The sequence below is a fragment of the Mytilus edulis genome, chromosome 3 (assembly GCF_963676685.1).
Source record: "Mytilus edulis chromosome 3, xbMytEdul2.2, whole genome shotgun sequence".
Lineage (NCBI taxonomy): Eukaryota > Metazoa > Mollusca > Bivalvia > Mytilida > Mytilidae > Mytilus > Mytilus edulis.
This window is the reverse complement of record NC_092346.1, coordinates 5237879-5257840: the sequence shown is the minus strand read 5'-3', so window position 1 is coordinate 5257840 and position 19962 is coordinate 5237879. Positions and strand designations below refer to the sequence as shown.

The window sequence follows — 19962 nt, the reverse complement described above, 5'->3', positions numbered from 1 at the left end:
AAAATTTATACTAGATACTCTGAAACTCATTTAGCCTAAGTTTGGCTGAAATTGATACAGCAGTTTCAATTAAGGAGAAGATTTTTTAAAGTAAGTCAACATGATGAACAAATTGTGAAAAAAGTCTTTAAAGGGCAATAACTCCTGAAGGGGTCAATTGACAATTTTGGTCAAATTGACTTATTTGTAGATCTTACTTTGCTTAACATTTTTGCTATTAACAGTTTATCTGTATCTTTAATAATATTCAAGATAATAACCAAAAACTGCAAAATTTCTTTAAAATCATCAATTCAGGGGCATTATACCTGAAAAAACAGTTACCCAATTCGGCTGAAAATTTCAGGACAGGTAGACCTTGACCTAATAAATACTTTAACTTCTTGTCTTATTTGCTCTAAATGCTGGAGTTTTTGAGATAAATAACTGATATAAGCCAAAAACTGCATTTTACCCTGTGTTCTATTTTTAGCCATGACGGCCATGTTTTTTGACGAAATAAAAAATAAAGCACAAACTTTATTTTATACACCCTACTGATCGATCATTCAGTTGCAGTTTGGTTGAATTTGGTTTAGTAGTTTTAGAGGAGAAGATTTTTTTAAAGTTAGCAAATATGATGAACAAATTGTGAAAAATTGTCATTAAAGGACAATAACCCCTTAAGGGGTCAATTGACAATTTTGGTCATATTAACTTATTTGTAGATCTTACTTTGCTGATCATTTTTGCTGTTTACAGTTTATCTTTATCTATAATAATATTCAAGATAATGATCAAAAACTGCAAAATTTCCTTAAAATTACCAATTAAGTGGCAGCAACCCAACAATGGTTTGTTTGATTCATCTGAAAATTTCAGGGCTGATAGATCTTGACCTAATAAACATTTTTACCCCATGTCAGATTTGCTCTAAATGCTTTCGTTTTTGAGATATAAGCCAAAAACTGCATTGACCCCTATGTTCTATTTTAAGTAACGGCGGCCATGTTTTTTGACGGATAAAAAATCGAAGCACACACTTTGTGCAGGATAATCTAAGGAACAATCATGCTAAGTTTCATCCAAATCCATTCAGTAGTTTCAGAGGAGAAGATTTTTTAAAGTTAGCAAATGTGATGAACAAATTGTGAAAAATTGTCATTAAAGGACAATAACCCCTTAAGGGGTCAATTGACAATTTTGGTCATATTAACTTATTTGTAGATCTTACTTTGCTGATCAATTTTGCTGTTTACAGTTTATCTTTATCTATAATAATATTCAAGATAATGACCAAAAACTGCAAAATTTCCTTAAAATTACCAATTAAGTGGCAGCAACCCAACAATGTTTTGTTTGATTCATCTGAAAATTTCAGGGCTGATAGATCTTGACCTAATGAACATTTTTACCCCATGTCAGATTTGCTCTAAATGCTTACGTTTTTGAGATATAAGCCAAAAACTGCATTTGACCCCTATGTTCTATTTTAAGTAACGGCGGCCATGTTTTTTGACGGATCAAAAATCGAAGCACACACTTTGTGCAGGATAATCTAAGGAACAATCATGCTAAGTTTCATTCAAATCCATTCAGTAGTTTCAGAGGAGAAGATGTTTGAAAAATTGTTAACGACGACAGACGACGACGACGACGACGACGACGGACGCCAAGTGATGAGAAAGCTCACATGGCCTTTTAGGCCAGGTGAGCTAAAAAATGTGGTGCACACTGGATAATGCGCATCGCGAGTTATTTAACAGTGTGCACCACATTTTTTATGTTATTTCGAATAGACTGACAAAATATTACAGTTATTTCTTATAATTTAATTTTTAAAATCCATTTTAAACCGGCGTAAATCATGAAAAAATGTTGATGACGTCATGGTCACATGACAAAATTATGTCTATGATATGATAAACAAAACAACGTCAACCAATCATAAGACGTGTTACATCCTAAATTATATTATTGTAAAATAATATGAATAACATGTCGAACATGGATTCTATGTTTTACTTTTACTACTATGTTCACGATAACATGATTATTCCAATTCTGGCTTAAAAAAGTCTACTCATTAACAGACAAAAACTCTAAATAACAATTAACAATATGACAAATTTGGAACCATAACATTTGACAAACAAGATATTACTTACTGGATTGAAGATCTAATAACACTTAGGGTGGGAGGTGAAAATCTTATTTATTACTGACAAATGTATCTAGTGCTGACTATACCTTCTTATTAAATAAGGAAAACACTCAAAAAGAAGCACCTTTTCTGGAATAGAACATTTCATTAAAACCCATTAATATTTCCCATTTTCAACAAAAAGTGGGGAATCAAATGAATAAATATGGAATGCACTGTATTTACAACCAATCTAAGTTTTTAATTGATATTAGTAAACCTATACATGTATAAATTATCGGGTTTACTAATTAAATATGAATTGAAAACTTAGATTGGCTGTAAATACAGTGCATTCCATATTTATTCAAAATTTTATAAATATTTTAATAAGCATCCCTATATGAAGACACAGTACCAATTCAAAATCTAAAGCATTCTGGGTAATGAAGTCACCAAACCCCCTAACCAACCAGGCCTGTAGCCAGGAATTTCTAAGGGGGTGGGGTTTGATACAATCATATTCAACTTTAACAGTTACAATTCATAACTTTAACAGTTCTTATTTGTTTTCAAGGGATGGTTGGTACAAAAACGCTCGAACCCTCTGGCTAGGGGTGTGCCAATGACATTACATTATTTCCATTCAGTGTATGAAGAATGAAACAGTGACTGATTAAAAGGATAAATGCTGACTATAGTTTGAGACATGATATGTATATTATACTGTATATATTAATCTTTTAAAATATACATTGTTTTCTGACAATATAAATCATAACTGATTTGATAATAAAATATTTTTGTTTTTTGTTATTACCAAATTTGCTAATAATTTATTTCATTTAAAGGTTATTTGTTATTTCAAGTTTTTATCATAATAATTATTTGTTCTAACAATTTCTTCAATAAATTCTGCATGTTCTGATAACAAAATAAATATCAAAAATTCAAAAACTTCTGCGATATTTTCGTCATTGCGATAATAGCAACAAAAATATTTGTCACAAAAATAAAAACCACATTTTAATTTCGATATCATTTCTATGCAGGATTTAGGAAATCCCAACAATAAAACTCTTATTTTTGTTGATTGACCAATAATGAATAGCAATATTAAATGCTCGCAATAACTTATGAATTTACAGTACTTGCAAGGAAGTATGGTAACAGATGAAAGACTTCTGATATATGTATTTATACATGAGTTTTCTATCATAAATGTTCAGTAAATACAACTTTAGTTTTTATCGAAGCATTAGGACTAATAGATACACGAGAGTTAGGGTTCATAAGTTCTTGCAGATCTTCATCACTGATTGGTCCTTTCATATAAGTAGTTGCTGCTCGCCTTGGTAATTTCATCTTCACTTGTTCTAAATTGGTTGATCTTATACGTATACCTATAAAATATAATAAAATTGTTTCAAAAAATTATATAATTTGTATTATAATTTTGAAACTCATACTTTTTTTCCACAGTCATCTTTTTTCAAATATAATTTTTATTCAATTCAGTAGAAATTGATTTTAGCCGAGTTAAATTTTGAATGCAGTTATATACCCTGTTAACAAAAAGTAAATGACTACAAATTCTTGTCAATCAAGTTAAACTCATTCCATAAACTCTTAGGGTAAAATAGCTTAATGATTTGAACATTAGGAAAATTTCTTACATCCATGCCATGTTAACTTAGTCTTGTTTTTGTATCTACATCAACACACAATAATGAATAAGAAGATATATTATATTAATAACAAACCAGCCATACTTCTACAGAAATATGACATTTTTCAAAACAAATAAAACAGTTGTGACTGACCAACTCATTTCCAAGGTTACATGTCTTATTGCATACAGAAGAAGTCAGGATTCAAAGAATGGTACCAGTGCATATAATGGTTTCATATATTATTTGTAATAGAATAAATAAGGTCTGATGATCTGATCTAGCCTAATACATACTTATAATACAATACTAAATTAGGGTTCAAACAAGTTTACAGGAATATTTAACATGCAAGCATCTGTTCCCAGGCAGGTAGTAAACTAACTATAATTATCCTATTTCTACACATTCAGAACATCCAACTAAATTACATGCATCAATAAGTTAGCTTGATATCTGTAATGAATTCTTGAACAACTAATGAAACCTAGTTAGAATATCCAGCTTGAAGACCAATTGGTGACTGTCTGCTGTTTTCTGCTCTTTGGTCGGTTTGTTGTCTCTTTGACACATTTTTCATTTCCATTCTCAATTTTAGCTTATATTATGGGTAATTTTTTTTACCCCTGAATTGTTATTGAGTATTAAGATTTTTCATTTCTAGAGCTTTACTGATTACTTTTGATTTCTTCAGACATCTGGAGGTCAATATACATTGTAACATTAATCAGGTCATTAGTTTTCTCGTTTGAATAGTTTTACATTTGTTAATCCAGGGCCTTTTATAGCAGACTGTACAGTACAGGATTTGCTCATTGTTAAAGGCCGTACAGTGACCGATAGTTGTTAAATTTTTTCTATCATGAAAAAACCAAATACAACCGCATATATTGATTATCTGGTTGTCTGCATATTTATATTATAAAACATTAATATGTAGAAAACCTGATAATCAGCACATATAAGGATAACAACATGTTGGTATATGAATATGTTTTGCACTAGATCAGCAGGGGTGGATCCAGCCATTTTTAAAAGGGGGGGTTCCCAACCCAGGACAAAGGGGGGTTCCAACTATATGTCCCCATTCAAATGCATTGATCGGCCAAAAAAAAGGGGGGTACCAACCCCGGAACCCCCCCTGGATCCGCCACTGATCAGGATGCAGAGTTTAAGATTTGGTCTGAAGAAACCCACCTAGACTCATTATTATGACTCATGACTTCAAACCCAAGGCCAACAGTCTTTGCTCATACTCCAAAATACAGCTTGTTTTAACAAGAAGCAGATAATGAAATGAAAAGTCTTATGTTTGATAAGCCCCGGAATCAAATCCACAACCCCTCTCACTTAAAACAAGTACACTACCATGAGAACACTGACACATTTTTAAAAATAATTCTTGATCATGTATTATTTATTACACATTCCTGGTAAACACAGCCTCTGCACACAAACTCTAATATTCAAGTCATTTATTCAAATGTCTTTAAAGAGATTGCCTACAGAAATGGTAAACTTCTTTAATAAATGTCTAGCAGATAAAAAGTATTAGTACAATAAACAAAGAGTACAAAATTTCTACATGTTGATTCCGCATTTTTATAAGAAAATACACAAATAAAACTGAATAAATTAAAAAACATAATGTCAAAACATAAATCTGCAGAATTTTGTACTCTTAAACAATGAAATAATTTGCCATAAACAAAAACATTTACTCTTCAACATTTCATATTTTTGTTTATGGCAAAAATTGACTAGAACAAAAAGGGGATATCAGTCAGTAACATAATTCTGATGGTGCTTATAGAATGTGTGTTTGTGTGAAAGGGACACCCCAGGGAAATTTAACATTAGTTTTGGATTGTACATCCAAGGAACACATACATATTAGGTCCCCCTTGCCCTTTTTTGACAAAAATTATATGTAACAGTTAAAAATTCTAAATTATGAGACTATTCTTTATAAATTTAAAGTATATCAGCAGTTAATACTGTGTTTTGTTCAATAAAAGAATTAGTTTCCTTATACATGTACTATGCTCCTAAAAAAACTGCAGTTAATATTTTCTTTTAATTTTTGCATGCCTATTAGTTTTTATTTACTAAAGCAATAGCATCTTGTTTTCACTTATTAATGAAATTTTACTTGAAAGCTTATTTTATTTACTACTGAAATTGTATACTAAGGCAATAAAGACATACAAGCTTATTATGGTTACTGGATAAGTAAATAAATTTGATTACTGGTAACCAATGGCTATGATGGCCTATGATGATTTCTGTTACTGACTGACAGACATAAATGCAGGGAACAAGTCTCTTCATATGCTTTCACCAACCAACATTATAAAAAAATAAACAAAATATAATTTGAAAACTTCAAACATGCATGATTGAAGATGAGTAACTGCAATACATGTGCATAAGATTAATGGCAATTTTGATTGATTTTTGGCACTTATTTTTCCTTAATTGGATGAACTTGAACCTTAAATGCTGTCAAAAATGAATGGAAAGTTGACAATAAAACAGCAGATAAATAATTAAACCTTTCAGACAACTAAAAAGTCTGCTTAACAACAATGTGTATCAAAAGTTGATTTTTTTTCATTGCAGACTATAATATTTGATCAAAGAAATTCATTTCATTCTCTAAGTAGTATAGAACCTCATTATTAAACAGAATGACAATTGTACTCAATTTAAATTAATGTCAATATAACAAGCCCAGTTTCATGTGTATCCACACACAATTAATTAACGATCGTATCCAAATTTCAACTACTATTATCCCAAGTCCAAGAAAAGAAGAATTATTATGAATATCAATTATAAACTAATATTTGTAATTCCACATGTACTTTAATATTCACGAACAATACGAAGACTGAAAAAAAATGAATAAAAATCAACACTTTATTCCAACATGTTTTAAACTACCTGTTTACCAATGTTAGTTGGTGAGTATGAAGTGTTAGAACTTACATCAAAAAGCTGTGCTCATACTACTAAACAAATCTTGTGCTCTCATCCCTGTAGATTTATATAGAAATGATAAAAAAAAAATGCTATCCAAAAAAGCTAGACATCAACAGTGACAGTTTCTACTTATTACTATTATATACAGAACTAAGCCAAAATTAAAAATATGTGTGTTTCCCCTCCCCCCACCCGGGTGAAAAAAAAACCCTTGGGTCAAAAAATTATATTCCACAAAAAAAAAATCGTAATTATTTTTTTTCCCCTATAATTATTTGTTTTCAATGGACAAGTCAAACCATTCAAGTGACCATGCTGATAAGAAAAAAGAATCTGCCTTCCTGGTCTGTTTGCAAAGGGTAGACTAGGGGGAGAGGAAACAGACATTCTTTAAAATGTTGCCCAAAGGACTGAACTGATGGCAAGGATCTGCATTTCATTAATCTTATTATTTCTATTCTAATTCCAATATACAGATTTAGATATTATTTATTTGAAGATATTTGAAAAATAATAAATGCAGACAAATGTATGCCCATGATCATCATATTTTTAAGTTATAAATTGAAATTTTCAAAAGGGCATAACCCAATTCTCATGATTATTCATATAAAGTTTGTATAAAGATGTTGCACTGTCAGATGGTTTTAAGAACAAGAATGTGTCCCAAGTACACAGATGCCCCATCTGCATTATCATTTTCTATGTTCAGTGGACCGTGAAAATGGGATAAAATCTCTTATTTGGTATCAAAATTAGAAAGATCATATCATAGGGAACATGTTAACTAAGTTAAAAGTTGATTGGACTTCAACTTCATCAAAAACTACCTCGACCAAAAATTTTAACCAGAAACAGGACCAACTGATTGACAGACAGATGGACGCACAGACCAGAAAACATAATGCCCATCAATGGGGCATAAAAAAGGAGGATAGCTGAAAATAAGGAAAGCAAGATGGTTGTCAAGACCACCAAATCAAGTTTAGGTTGCTACTGATACATAAATAACTCGGACTAATGTGAAATTAATGATATCAAAAACCTAAGTTGCCAACAATAATACTTTTTAATAGCTGACACAGATAATTTAAATAAAACATTGTAACATGAGCCAAAATGCATTCAGATTCCTGAACAACACATACCGGGTCATGCTTTTACCTGATTATATCGGAAGGCCTTATCAAATTTATTAACCAGAAGAAATTAATGTTCTGCAAAAAGTAAATGTGATACAAAAGAATTATATGAAAAAAATCAAATATCTGTATGAAATAATATCATTTGGAAAAAATTGTCACACAGATAAATTCACCAGTCTTATTTTTTTTTAACTTTCCAAAATGACTTTAAATGCCAGTTCCTAGATAAAAGATCCCTTGCTTACCTACCTTCCAATAACCAATAAGACAGAGTCCCAAAATAAATAAATAATAATGACCTTACTTAATATTGACAAAAATTAGCTTATCTTGTTAAAACACATAAATTGTTATTAAAATGAATATTTACTATACTAAAATCTGTTATACCACATTTGCAGTAAAAGACAACATTTAAAGCCCTTGTAACATTTAGTGGTATTGACTTACTATTAGATTTCCGTCTATCTAATTTCATTGTTTTAACCCGTCTGGCTATAGTTTTCCTGGCATGTATAGAATTCTTAACTATCACAGGTTTATCTGAGTCAATGGCTGCTTCTGTTGCCAAGTCTTCAAAGAAACCTAAAATTGAAAATATTTAACTTTTTACAGCAGAGAGCTACATTTTTCAGCTTAAAACATAAATGTGTTATCTAATTTTCTTTTAATTGATTGAAAATACCAAAGAAATCACTGAAATGACCTTCTGTTTTAAAGGGGTATTCACTTTTCACTTTTGCTGTTACATGTATTAAGTTGGATAAATGTATTGTTGCAACTTCAATGAAATAAAGAACTTAAATAATGTAGGTTATTTTTCTAAACTAGCTTTAAGTTGATGGTCAAACTCTGTAAAAATTGTCATAACTACTCTTCAAAGATATTATAATTGATAAAAAAGGTTTTCTTAAAAGCTTAACCACCTGTATGTAATTTGTACTCAATTTTGTTGATGTTTATAATTTTCAAAGCCCAAACAAATATTGAACCTAAGTGAAATGTGAAACTTACGTTTAAGATTTTTGACATTTGTCTTCATTTCTTCTTTAATTTCATGGTTTATATTAGGAGTCTGTAAGGACACTGCTGTATCTAGTCTATCTAATGATATATTAGCATCTCTTAATTTCTTCTCTGCTGCCATTCTTGCCACAATTTCCTCCTAAAATAGGATCACATGTAATGCATCAAACATCTGTACAAACCAAACTTTAACCTAACAGTTGAATATACATTTTTTTTAAGCATTGTTGGCTTTAATATTATATTAAAGATATATAAGAAAAGTCATTAATAAGAATATTTATAAAAGAGTATAATAAGACATAAGATATATTATTAGATCACAATATGTACAAAGGACGAGTATAACATATTACATGGGCCTAGAAGAGCTATCAAAGGGAGATAATTAATTACCTTTAATTCTGCCTCAGTCATTTCTTTCTGTGTTCTCAAATCCTGAAAAAGAAAAAAAAAGATTAAATGGTTTATTATTCTGAAAATCTAAGAATCCTTTTACATACAAAATTCAACAATCTTAATGAACTACAAATTCTAAAGGACAGACATCAATTTTAAAATGGTGAATTCCTAAAACATTTATATTCACGGACAAGTAAAACAATAGGCCACCCACATTCACCATGCTTATTAGACTCCACAATCAGGGTGTATATTTCTCAGTTGATTTGATATGTCTGTATTTGTAGATTTTAAGAACATAATACAGGCATTTTCATTGCTGAACACTTTTACATTAGGAAATAACATAACATAAATTAGTCAGATTTGTTTTTTGGAAATTTCATCACTAATGTTCAGCTTCCATAACTTATTAAAAATCTAAAATTTAACAATAAAACAAGATTAGGTGATTTCCAAAATGTATAAATAGTCTACCCTTATAGTTTCCTTTAACTCAGTGGCCTGATCACATATTGATTTTTTCTCTTCTTCAAGTTGCTGTATGATAGATTCATTTTCCTGCAACCTAAAATAAAGGGCAACAACTCATTATTTCATGACAAATTTTGTTTTTCTATAAGGAGATGTGGTGTGAGTACCACTGAGACAGATCTAAATCCAAGTCACAATTTGTAAAAAGTAAACTATTATAGGTCAAAGTATGGCCTTCAACAAGGAGCCTTAACTGTTAAGTTAACATGATATACCTTTTTAACCTAAAATGTATTGGAGATAACTCATTGATTCCTATAGTGTGATACCACCAAAACAAAAGCATCACTTGGTGTTTCATTGGAAAATAATATATAAATTAAAAAAATATGTTCTATCTATTGATATCATAAGGTATGGTAAATTTTATTGACTTCAGCATAATAAAAAAGATGTAAATTAAATTTGTCGTCCTAAAGATAGTGAGCAGATAACAATCCATCATATAGTTTGTTTATCAAAAGTAAAATCAGTGAACCATAACATTATATCCTGTCTGTACAACAAATTTTATTTTTAACAGTGTGCTTACTGTGTAATAAGGAAATTTATATATTTTTACATTGTACTAAACTGTATAATAAGGAAATTGATGTGGCAATTTCAACAGTCTGCTTTAAAAATGCAAATTTAAGCGGTTTCATTTCAATTCTTTCCGTTTAATCAGCAAAATACATAAAATATATTAGCTTTTCAGCATTTAAGTTTTCATATACTGCCTGACACAGATGATATAAATGTTCATGAATATGCCATCAAAGTTTCGTTCCAATTGGCGTTCATGTTAGAATTTTTTTTTGAGTGAAAAAAAAGCAAACCACTTAAAAAAATTGATTGAAAAATTTGAAAAACAAAATTTATGACGACTTTATAGTCTGATTTTTTTTACATGGAAAAATAACAAAGGACTTGGAGAAGTTTTGAGAAACGCATAATGTTGTGTTAAAGCTATCGCTATTTAATACCCACTTGTCTACGGCAACAGATTTATCGTTTAACAAAGCCTGTGTGTCATCCTCTATCTGTTTCAACGCCAGTTTTAATTCCTCTCTTGTCTGAGACAAATCTTCAAATTCTCTATTTATAAGATTTTCTTTATCCTGTAGTTGTGTTAACACTCTGTCTTTGTCTTTGGCTAAACTCTGAAATTTTGTTGAAAAAAAGTATGTGTAGTTTATTTCTCATTATAAGGTCTTTTATTTTTCACGCTGTGTCTTTTTGATATGCTTTGGCATGGCATTGCCATTTTGTTTTGACTTATAAGTTTGAATACCCCGTTGGTATATTTGCCTCTCCTTAGTAAATCATAGCTTATCTTATTATAAATATTAAATGAATTATTTTTCAATAAATGATTATCCAAATGTATTAGCTATGTATAAGCTATAGCCATTCTTAGTATATATCTAAAATGATCCAACAATTTCATGCTCAAAATCAAAGAATTTTACCTAGACTAACTGAGAGTCATTAGGTATAATCCTGTCCTCATAGTTATTTATTAATATTTGTCAAGGTTAACTATAATATGTGTTACCTTTAACATTGTATCTTTTTCCTGTAAAGTTTGTGACAATTCTGCACTGTCAGCCTCTAGTGTCTTCATACTTTCTATGGTATTATCTAACTCACTGTAAGATATATATATGCACTTGTCAAGGTCATTTTATTGATGTTCTAAGATTTCTCAACCATGCATTTAATTTCATCATTTAAAAGAAGTAACCTTCATATTCAACATGGAAATAGTAAGAAATAAATAAAAAATCTATCCATTCACCTAAATTTAAAAGAAAATTTAGATGAACATCATTAGCAATCAATCCATATGCTCTTTTTGGTATATATATTCCTTTCAAATACAATATACATGTACTGATAAAAGTCATAACTAAAATTGTTGATAAAATCTAAAGAAACCATAATAGGTCTGTCTCAGTTGTCTTATTTATCAGGGGATAAAGTGCAGATTTTATATCAAAGTCAAATACTCTATTTGTAACAAAAGCATCACAAAGAATGAATAACAAGTGAATAGGGGAACATTATTTCCATTGCAGTATACAAACAATTAAAAAGACCGTTAGTTCCTAGTACTTTATATTTAGAATTGATTGTGATTTTTAATAACTCACTCTTTCATTTGTTCATAATCTTTCATCAGCTCTTCATGATACTGTTCTAGTTTTGCTTTCTCTTTTGCCAATTCACTATTTATTTGCTCTAGTTCCTGTTTGATACATAAATAAAAATTTACAGAGAAACATACAATATAAATACAAATACAATAAATAAGTTAAAAAAAAAAGCAGCACAAAATTGTAAAATGAATAACAAACAAGAATGTGTCCAAAGTACACGAATGCCCCACTCGCACTATCATTTTCTATGTTCAGTGGACCGTGAAATTGGGGTAAAAACTCTAATTTGGCATTAAAATATAAAAGATCATATCATAGGGAACATGTATACTAAGTTTGAAGTCGATTGGACTTCAACTTCATCAAAAACTACCTCGACCAAAAACTTTAACCTGAAGCGGGACAGACGGACGAACGGTACGACAGACGAACAAACTGACGAACGGACGCACAGACCAGAAAACATAATTCCCCTCTACTATCGTAGGTGGGGCATAAAAAATAACATCACCATTGTACGGTTATAACTATTCATCAACCAATAGCCTTATACATAACTTTAATTACATATTTCATAGTTAAACCCATTTTACATATTTGGCTGAAGAAGAAAAATAGGCAGAACATAACAGAAAGGACAATCAAAATTCATACGTTGAACAGAAACCAAAAAGACTATGAAAGAAATGAACACAACATAAAGAAGAACAGATCTACAAAACATAAGCGACAAGAACTCCACCAATACATTGGTGATATAAATACCTCAGTTTTCTGTTTTTCATCAGATAAAGCAGAAATCTCTGACTGTAGTTTATCTGGAAGGAAAGAAATATGCATATTTAAGTTTAAAATAATATTCCCAACACTCACCTGCTTAACATCATTACCAATGATATTTTAAAAGATAGATATGGCAGTATTATCTACGAAATAGTAGGGTATAACCAATTTCTGTCAAATCATCACTGATGTCACATTTCCCAAAGATTGTAGAAACACCCTCACATTGAAAAACAACAGATAATTTATAATTATAATACAATAAATGTTTCAAATTGCTTTTGATAATAAAAAAGAAAAAGAAAGAAATAGTCACTGGTACGGCCATTAAATATTAAGCACAACATTTTTAATGGTTCAATGCTATGGATAGCTGTCACTTACTTTTTAGTGTGAGGTGAAAACATAAGTGACATAATTTTTGAAATTGCCTTTATATGCTATAGACGATTACTCCATTTTCAAAGTATCATATTTGAATAATACTGAATGAGATTAAACTTGAAACTTCTCATTTTGTAAGTCCTTTAACTATTTCACCAAGACCTACCAAAATACACCTGTTTTTGTTTTGCCATTTGTAATCCCTGATCTTCTAACTGTTTGATCATATTATCCATCAACTGAGCATTCTTCCAGGTTCTGTAATTTAATAAACATTTCATTTTTAATTTTTCCATCACCAGATTTAGACGATTAACCATTCCTAATTTAAATAACTATTTTATTCAAATCAAAGAACACAATTTTTTTTTTTTAAATATTTCAAAGAGTAACTGAACAACCCGTATATTTAAAAATCATTAACTGGCAAACCTCTGTTTACAAAAAGGTAGAATCATTCAAAGTCATACATTTTTTGCGTCTTTTCTAAATGTTCCAACCATTTTTATAGCTATTAGATTTCCTAGTTATGCAAAATATGCATACATATTTATACAAAATTTGTACTTCATTATAGCAGCTAAAAATTGTAAGTGACAACCTCTGTTTACAAAAAGGTCTGAATGATTTAAAGTCTTACATTTTCTGTGCTTTTTCTAAATGTTCCAACACTTTAGTTCTATCATAATTACTCTCTGTACCCAACAAGTAGGTCATCTGTAAAATATATACAAAATAGGTCATCTGTAAAATATATACAAAATAGGTCATCTGTAAAATATATACAAAATAGGTCATCTGTAAAATATATAACAAATAGGTCATCTGTAAAAAAATATAACAAATAGGTCATCTGTAAAATATATAACAAATAGGTCATCTGAAAAATATAACAAATAGGTCATCTGTAAAATATATAACAAATAGGTCATCTGAAAAATATATAACAAATAGGTCATCTGTAAAATATATAACAAATAGGTCATCTGAAAAATATATACAAAATAGGTCATCTGTAAAATATATAACAAATAGGTCATCTGAAAAATATAACAAATAGGTCATCTGTAAAATATATAACAAATAGGTCATCTGTAAAATATATAACAAATAGGTCATCTGAAAAATATATAACAAATAGGTCATCTGTAAAATATATAACAAATTAGTCATCTGAAAAATATATACAAAATAGGTCATCTGTAAAATATATAACAAATAGGTCATCTGAAAAATATATACAAAATAGTTTAAAACAATATATATCATTGTACACTTTCTGTGTACCATCATTTCCTCGCCAAATACTTATGCGTCTCTTTTATATGGAAGATAATCCAAGTAAAATACATATTTATTATACCTCAGTTATCATTTTCTATATTAAATAAGTACACAATATTTTGACTATTTTTTCAAATTGTAAGTGTTGAACTATTGGACTGGTTAATAGTTTTCAACTATTGGACCTCGAGGAAACTATTTGACCGCAAGCCTCCTTATATTTTGCGGAATTTTCACTGCAGCTACGGATTGGAGGATTTTGAAAATACCCAGGGTGTAACGACGTCGTGTTTTACCTATTGTATCTAGGGTTGACATCAGTGCAAGACGTACTTTAGCATTTGAACATATTTATGTAGTAAACGTTATGGTAGGGTTTCTGATTTTTTATAATATGATAGTTGATTTATCATCGCGATTTATTGTCTGTTGTCTTTTTCGATATAATAAAACACTTACTGACTGGATATTTGTGGAATAGTAGGTAAGTTTATTGTCCCTTGAACCAATAAGTATTCAATATATTAAATACAAACAAAAATAAACCCTTATCATCAGCAGGAAAACTGTCTATCCTGGTCAATAAAGATAGGAGTTAACCTCTCAAAATACTTTTTTAGGGAAGGTTTAAATCAGAGGAAAGTGATCACTATAAATGAACTACATTTGTACTTAGACTCACACTGTTTGGCCAAAGACCCCTCTTAATATTTTTTTATACTTACATTAAGTTCAGTACTGTAGATTGTGAAAGCTGAATATTGTGTTTCTTCATCATGGATAGTAATAATAGATTCTCCCAAAGGAATAAATCCCTAAAATAAATAATATGAGTTTATTACACTTCATATATACTAGTACAATGTAGTATTTTTTTTTTTACAGAATTTAGAACATGACATTATTTTAAAAGTTATCATAATTTAGAGCAAACTTTACTCCTTTTTATATCGGCAAATTAATCATGTAGCTTTGTAAACAGAAAAAGAGATCTTGTCTTCATGGTGCATTAATATTTGAACAAAATTTACAAGGGATTCATTGAGTTATTTTGAAATGTGTTAAGCTTCAAACGCCTAGCTGATTCCCTGTGCCGGTTATAATTCTTATTTGGTTGCTATCATGAAGGTTTTTCACACTAACATGCCTGCCATAATTGTTCTTGGTTTAAATCAGAAAGTTGGTGTTTTGCAATTATTCATGGTGAGACCTTTTATAACTTACTATATTACATTGGTAACTTGCTCATTGCTGAAGGCCCTATGGTGACCTTTAATTGTTTACATCCTTATTGTTTGGCATTTGGTGGATAGATGTATCAATGGCAATTATTCCACATCTCCTTATTTCACAGTTCTCTTCTTTTATGAGTTGTTAAAAATCTTTATTTTGGTTTTTTTAATTTGTCTATTTTACTTCCTTGTTCAGTAATCAATTGATATTATACATACCTTTGGATGAATACTGATGCATTTTCTTTTTTCCATATCTTTTCTTTCTTGTTCAGTATAATAAAACAGGTAGCCATCTTTCACAACAAAAAATCTAAAATCCAAAAGAAATATAAAACATGTAAAAGTTCATCACTCTGGGTTAAATATAAATTTCATTGTTTTGCCTTAAATAAAATCATCTTAAAGATTTTTAAATTGTTTTGCCTTAATTAAAATCATCTTAAAGATTTTTATTTTTATTTTAGTGTAGTTTTTGCAAAAAATAAAACAAATAAAAAGTGACAGAAAACAACAGAATAAATTTATCTATCATCCTATTTGCAACTACTTTTGATTCATTTTTGTTTGTGGGTAATTTTCATGGATTAAGGAAAACTTGCATGTTCATGGATATCTAGCTAATTTTTTGGTTATGGCAAAGTCTGCATACATTTAGCTTACAAGAGATTTATCATTTACTGAACATTCAATTTCATGGTTCACCTATACACACAAATTCCACAAAAATTTGTGTCCAACCAATCTTCAATAATAATGATTATCGCTGATCTTTTTGACTGATGATCTTGCTAACCGAATGCCTGTCTCACTTTCGCCAGTCCAGTTCAAGCTAGAAAATCAATTTGTTGAGATCATCAACAATATTATTCTATAAATCAAAAGAACCCAGATGAGAAAATGTTATCAGACAGAGGGCAAACAAATATTTCCATATACATTGTAGGCAGACTAATGCCTTCTTGAAGTGTGCAGACATGCATGATTCTGGAAGATCTGACCAGCTACAGGTATCCTTGAGACCAGCTTAGTATACATGTATGATGCCATGTCAAGACTCATACATGTATAAACATCATGTACATGTAGCTTTTATACTTCTTTACTTCAATTGATTTTGTACAAAAAACTTTATAAGGTAAAAAAGCACCTTTTGCCAAAAAAATAAATACACAATTATTTTATGAATGAGTTTCAGGGGTTGAAACTAGATCAGTTGGCATAAACAGTATCATTGAACAATCACTTCTTACTGCAATGTAAAAACATCAGCATTGCAGTGACTTAAATGTATAACAGTTACAGGAATATGCTTGCATTGGAATTATTGGCAACCAGTTCTTTCACTTTCAGCTATTAACTTGAATATTTTTCTTTAAAAATGTTTAATTGAAACAAGAATTGCCAAATTAGCAACCAATGTTCTTTCCGCTATAAGCTTGAATATTTTTCTTTAAAAACAATGGGTAAATGGAAACAAGAATTGCCATTGGTTTATAAGTTAGGGAAATATTTTACAATGATGAAACAGATAACTTGCAAAAAGTCTATAAAATTAAGAAAATATTTACCATAATACACAACATGATATATACAGTATATGGACCATAATTTGGTATTCGGCCTTTGGTTTCTTTTTGTATCCTTTTTTATAAGTTCTAAAATTTTAACTTTTATTTTGTGGGTTGTGTTGGTGTTAGAATAGTATGAATGGAACAATTGAGTTTTTCGAGAAAAAATTAATACATTTTGATTCACCATTTACGTGACAGGAAACCAAACAGGAAACCAATCTTTATTTTCTTTATTTTGCACAATATAATTCAAAAGGCATAAATAAACACCATTACTAGTGTTACTTGCTTCATGTTAATATTTAAAATCTATTTTCAATGTTATATTAAAGTTTTTTTTAAACGTGACAGGAAACCATAAGAAACCGAAAGCATTTTTTTAGTTTTATTTTATTGCAAAATCTGCTTAAAATAATCTGAACAGTATACTTTTTCTTAAAATCTATCTTAAATGTAACAGTATTATAAAACTCCTAAATATGTGCTTGTTTTGAAAACAATTAGTACAATTTATTCAGAATTTTCCATATTTTCTTCATTGATACAGGATACCATAATCGTTGTATCTTGATGTTTTGGCCAAAAAAATATATTTATATTTGGTTTTGAAATTCCAGTTATATAAAATTTATTCCAAATCATTGGCAATGTAAAATTCTTTAAATCCAGTAAAGAAAAAAACTTTTAACTTGGAATTAAAATCTTTAAAATAGGCACATTGTGATATTTGTGACCTGTACACCATCTACATAGTTTCCACATTTTAACCTACTTTAGTGGGCTAAAATCAATAAAGTACTTCCTTTCAAGTCATGCCTGGTAAAAGTTTACTTTTCCTTTGACAAGTTTATTGCGTTTCTGAAAAGTGTTTGCAGAACATGAATAAAAAAAAAATAATTAAAAATTGTGACAAAGTTACCAACTTTGTACATTCCTAGTGTAACGGTATATTAACATGCATTTTTCATTTAATTATCTTTATTCACCTAAAATATCCAGTAATATTTACTGCTGAAGCAAAATCAATCCAACGAACATCGGCACCATGATAAGAGACGTAATTTCGATTGAATTTTCCAAGGACCCTTTACATCGTTATTGGGAAACGTAGTGTGTTTAAACGTCGGTCAAATTTGAAATCGATTTTGTCATGTCATTGGGCATTTATTTTCACACAAGATCGTATGTAACATTATGCACATAGGAATAATAATAGACCCCCGGCGTAATCTCTTTGAAAATTGTATTTTCCTTTTTTAAACAAGTCGAAACAAGTCTACAGCTTATGTTTGCTAACATCCCGTTGGAAACAAAAACAATGTTTAGAACTAGTATATCGTATGTCCGGCTGTAAGGGCGTGATCACATGTTAGTCACATGTTTCACGTATGACCGGAAATGATTAGAACTTAAGGACAAAAACAATTTTAATAAATAACTGGACTTCTGTTTCGTGTGAAATGTAACGCATAACGATAACGTTATTTTCTTACTTAATTATTACGAAGATCAAAACAAGAATGTAAATCATCTCTGATTTACCTGTTTGAACATCTCGCGAGAGTTCATATTTGCATATTGTTTTTAAGAATTCTATTACAACAAAGCAGATTACATCATCTAAAATTTGCGTTACGAAATCGGACACAAAAATCACGCCACTGTTCTTACATCTGCTACATAAATACTTATAGTTCTCGGCATTTTCTTCTCACTATTCTTATTGGTCGATGTTCTTTGTTATTTGAAAGCAAAAGTTACGAATTTGCCGGTGATGATTATCTATAAATCAGTCAGCGTTATGCTCTTCCGAAGCAAAAAGTAACGCGAGAAACGACACAAAAATATGGTTGTAGAATCTTTGAAATTCGTATATATTTCAATTTTTTTTCTAGGGAAGAGTAGCATATACACTTGTATGTTAATAAAAATAATGGCATCTTTAGATGTAGTTACAACTTTTCTTACAGTAATTCACATTTTATCACTTTTCTATAGTTATAGGAAACGGAGCCCAATAGCAAATTATGGTCCATATCAAGGTTTTATAAATGTAAACATTAAACTACAAATAATACATGTACCATATTAAACTCAATTAATCTCAGGTAATTTGTTCATATCCATGATACCATTGACATGATTGACATCTTATCCTATTGAATTACATGCATGTACATAAATATCCCCTCAGGCTAAAAATAACACATATCAGATAACGGAAGGTTTAATACACTATTATCACCTTTTAGACCATTTATTTGATGGATGTCCAAATGGCTTTTTATAAAGATATCCACTATACTGAGAAACGTTCGACCAGTCCAAAACCGCAGACGATCGATTGTTGGTCATGTTTTTTGGTCTATTGTCATCATAACTTCCTTGTTCAGAATGAAAACATCCTGTCAAACAACCCATTCCACAGCTACTCGGCCTTTTACTTCATTCTTCCTTGAGCTACCGACAACGGGTAATTATCTCCCCCTAATCAAATCCTAATAGACAACTTTCGAGTTCGGTGCATTTCCGTCAAAAACTCTGGTTTTAGTGAACGTCATTTGTGCGTTTAGGGGCGTCGTCACTTCCATTCCAATGTTGAGCGAGTGGTTGGAAACCTATAATTCTATATTGTACGAATTATTCGGCAAATTGAATTCTCAAAATTGACAATCAGCAT

At 29.9% G+C, this 19962-nt stretch overlaps 1 protein-coding gene across 2 annotated transcripts; it reads right to left on the bottom strand.

The window, feature by feature from the left end:
* Positions 1 to 2991: 2991 nt before the first annotated feature.
* On the bottom strand, positions 2992 to 19765 carry LOC139515672 (pleckstrin homology domain-containing family D member 1-like). 2 transcript variants are annotated; one of them, XM_071305314.1, is made up of 15 exons: positions 19528 to 19765; positions 15928 to 16021; positions 15202 to 15291; positions 13833 to 13909; positions 13359 to 13450; positions 12791 to 12843; positions 12020 to 12114; positions 11422 to 11515; positions 10854 to 11026; positions 9828 to 9918; positions 9345 to 9386; positions 8937 to 9087; positions 8373 to 8507; positions 6784 to 6831; positions 3305 to 3525 (listed from the first exon to the last, which is right to left on the bottom strand). In XM_071305314.1, the coding sequence occupies exons 1-14, from the start codon at positions 19701 to 19703 to the stop codon at positions 6785 to 6787; spliced, it is 1410 nt and encodes a 469-aa protein (XP_071161415.1). In that variant the 5' UTR covers positions 19704 to 19765; the 3' UTR covers positions 3305 to 3525; position 6784. The 2 variants fall into 2 exon arrangements, with proteins under 2 accessions (XP_071161413.1, XP_071161415.1); XM_071305312.1 differs by lacking the exon at positions 6784 to 6831 and having other exon boundaries at positions 2992 to 3525.
* Between the last annotated feature and the right edge of the window lie 197 nt (positions 19766 to 19962).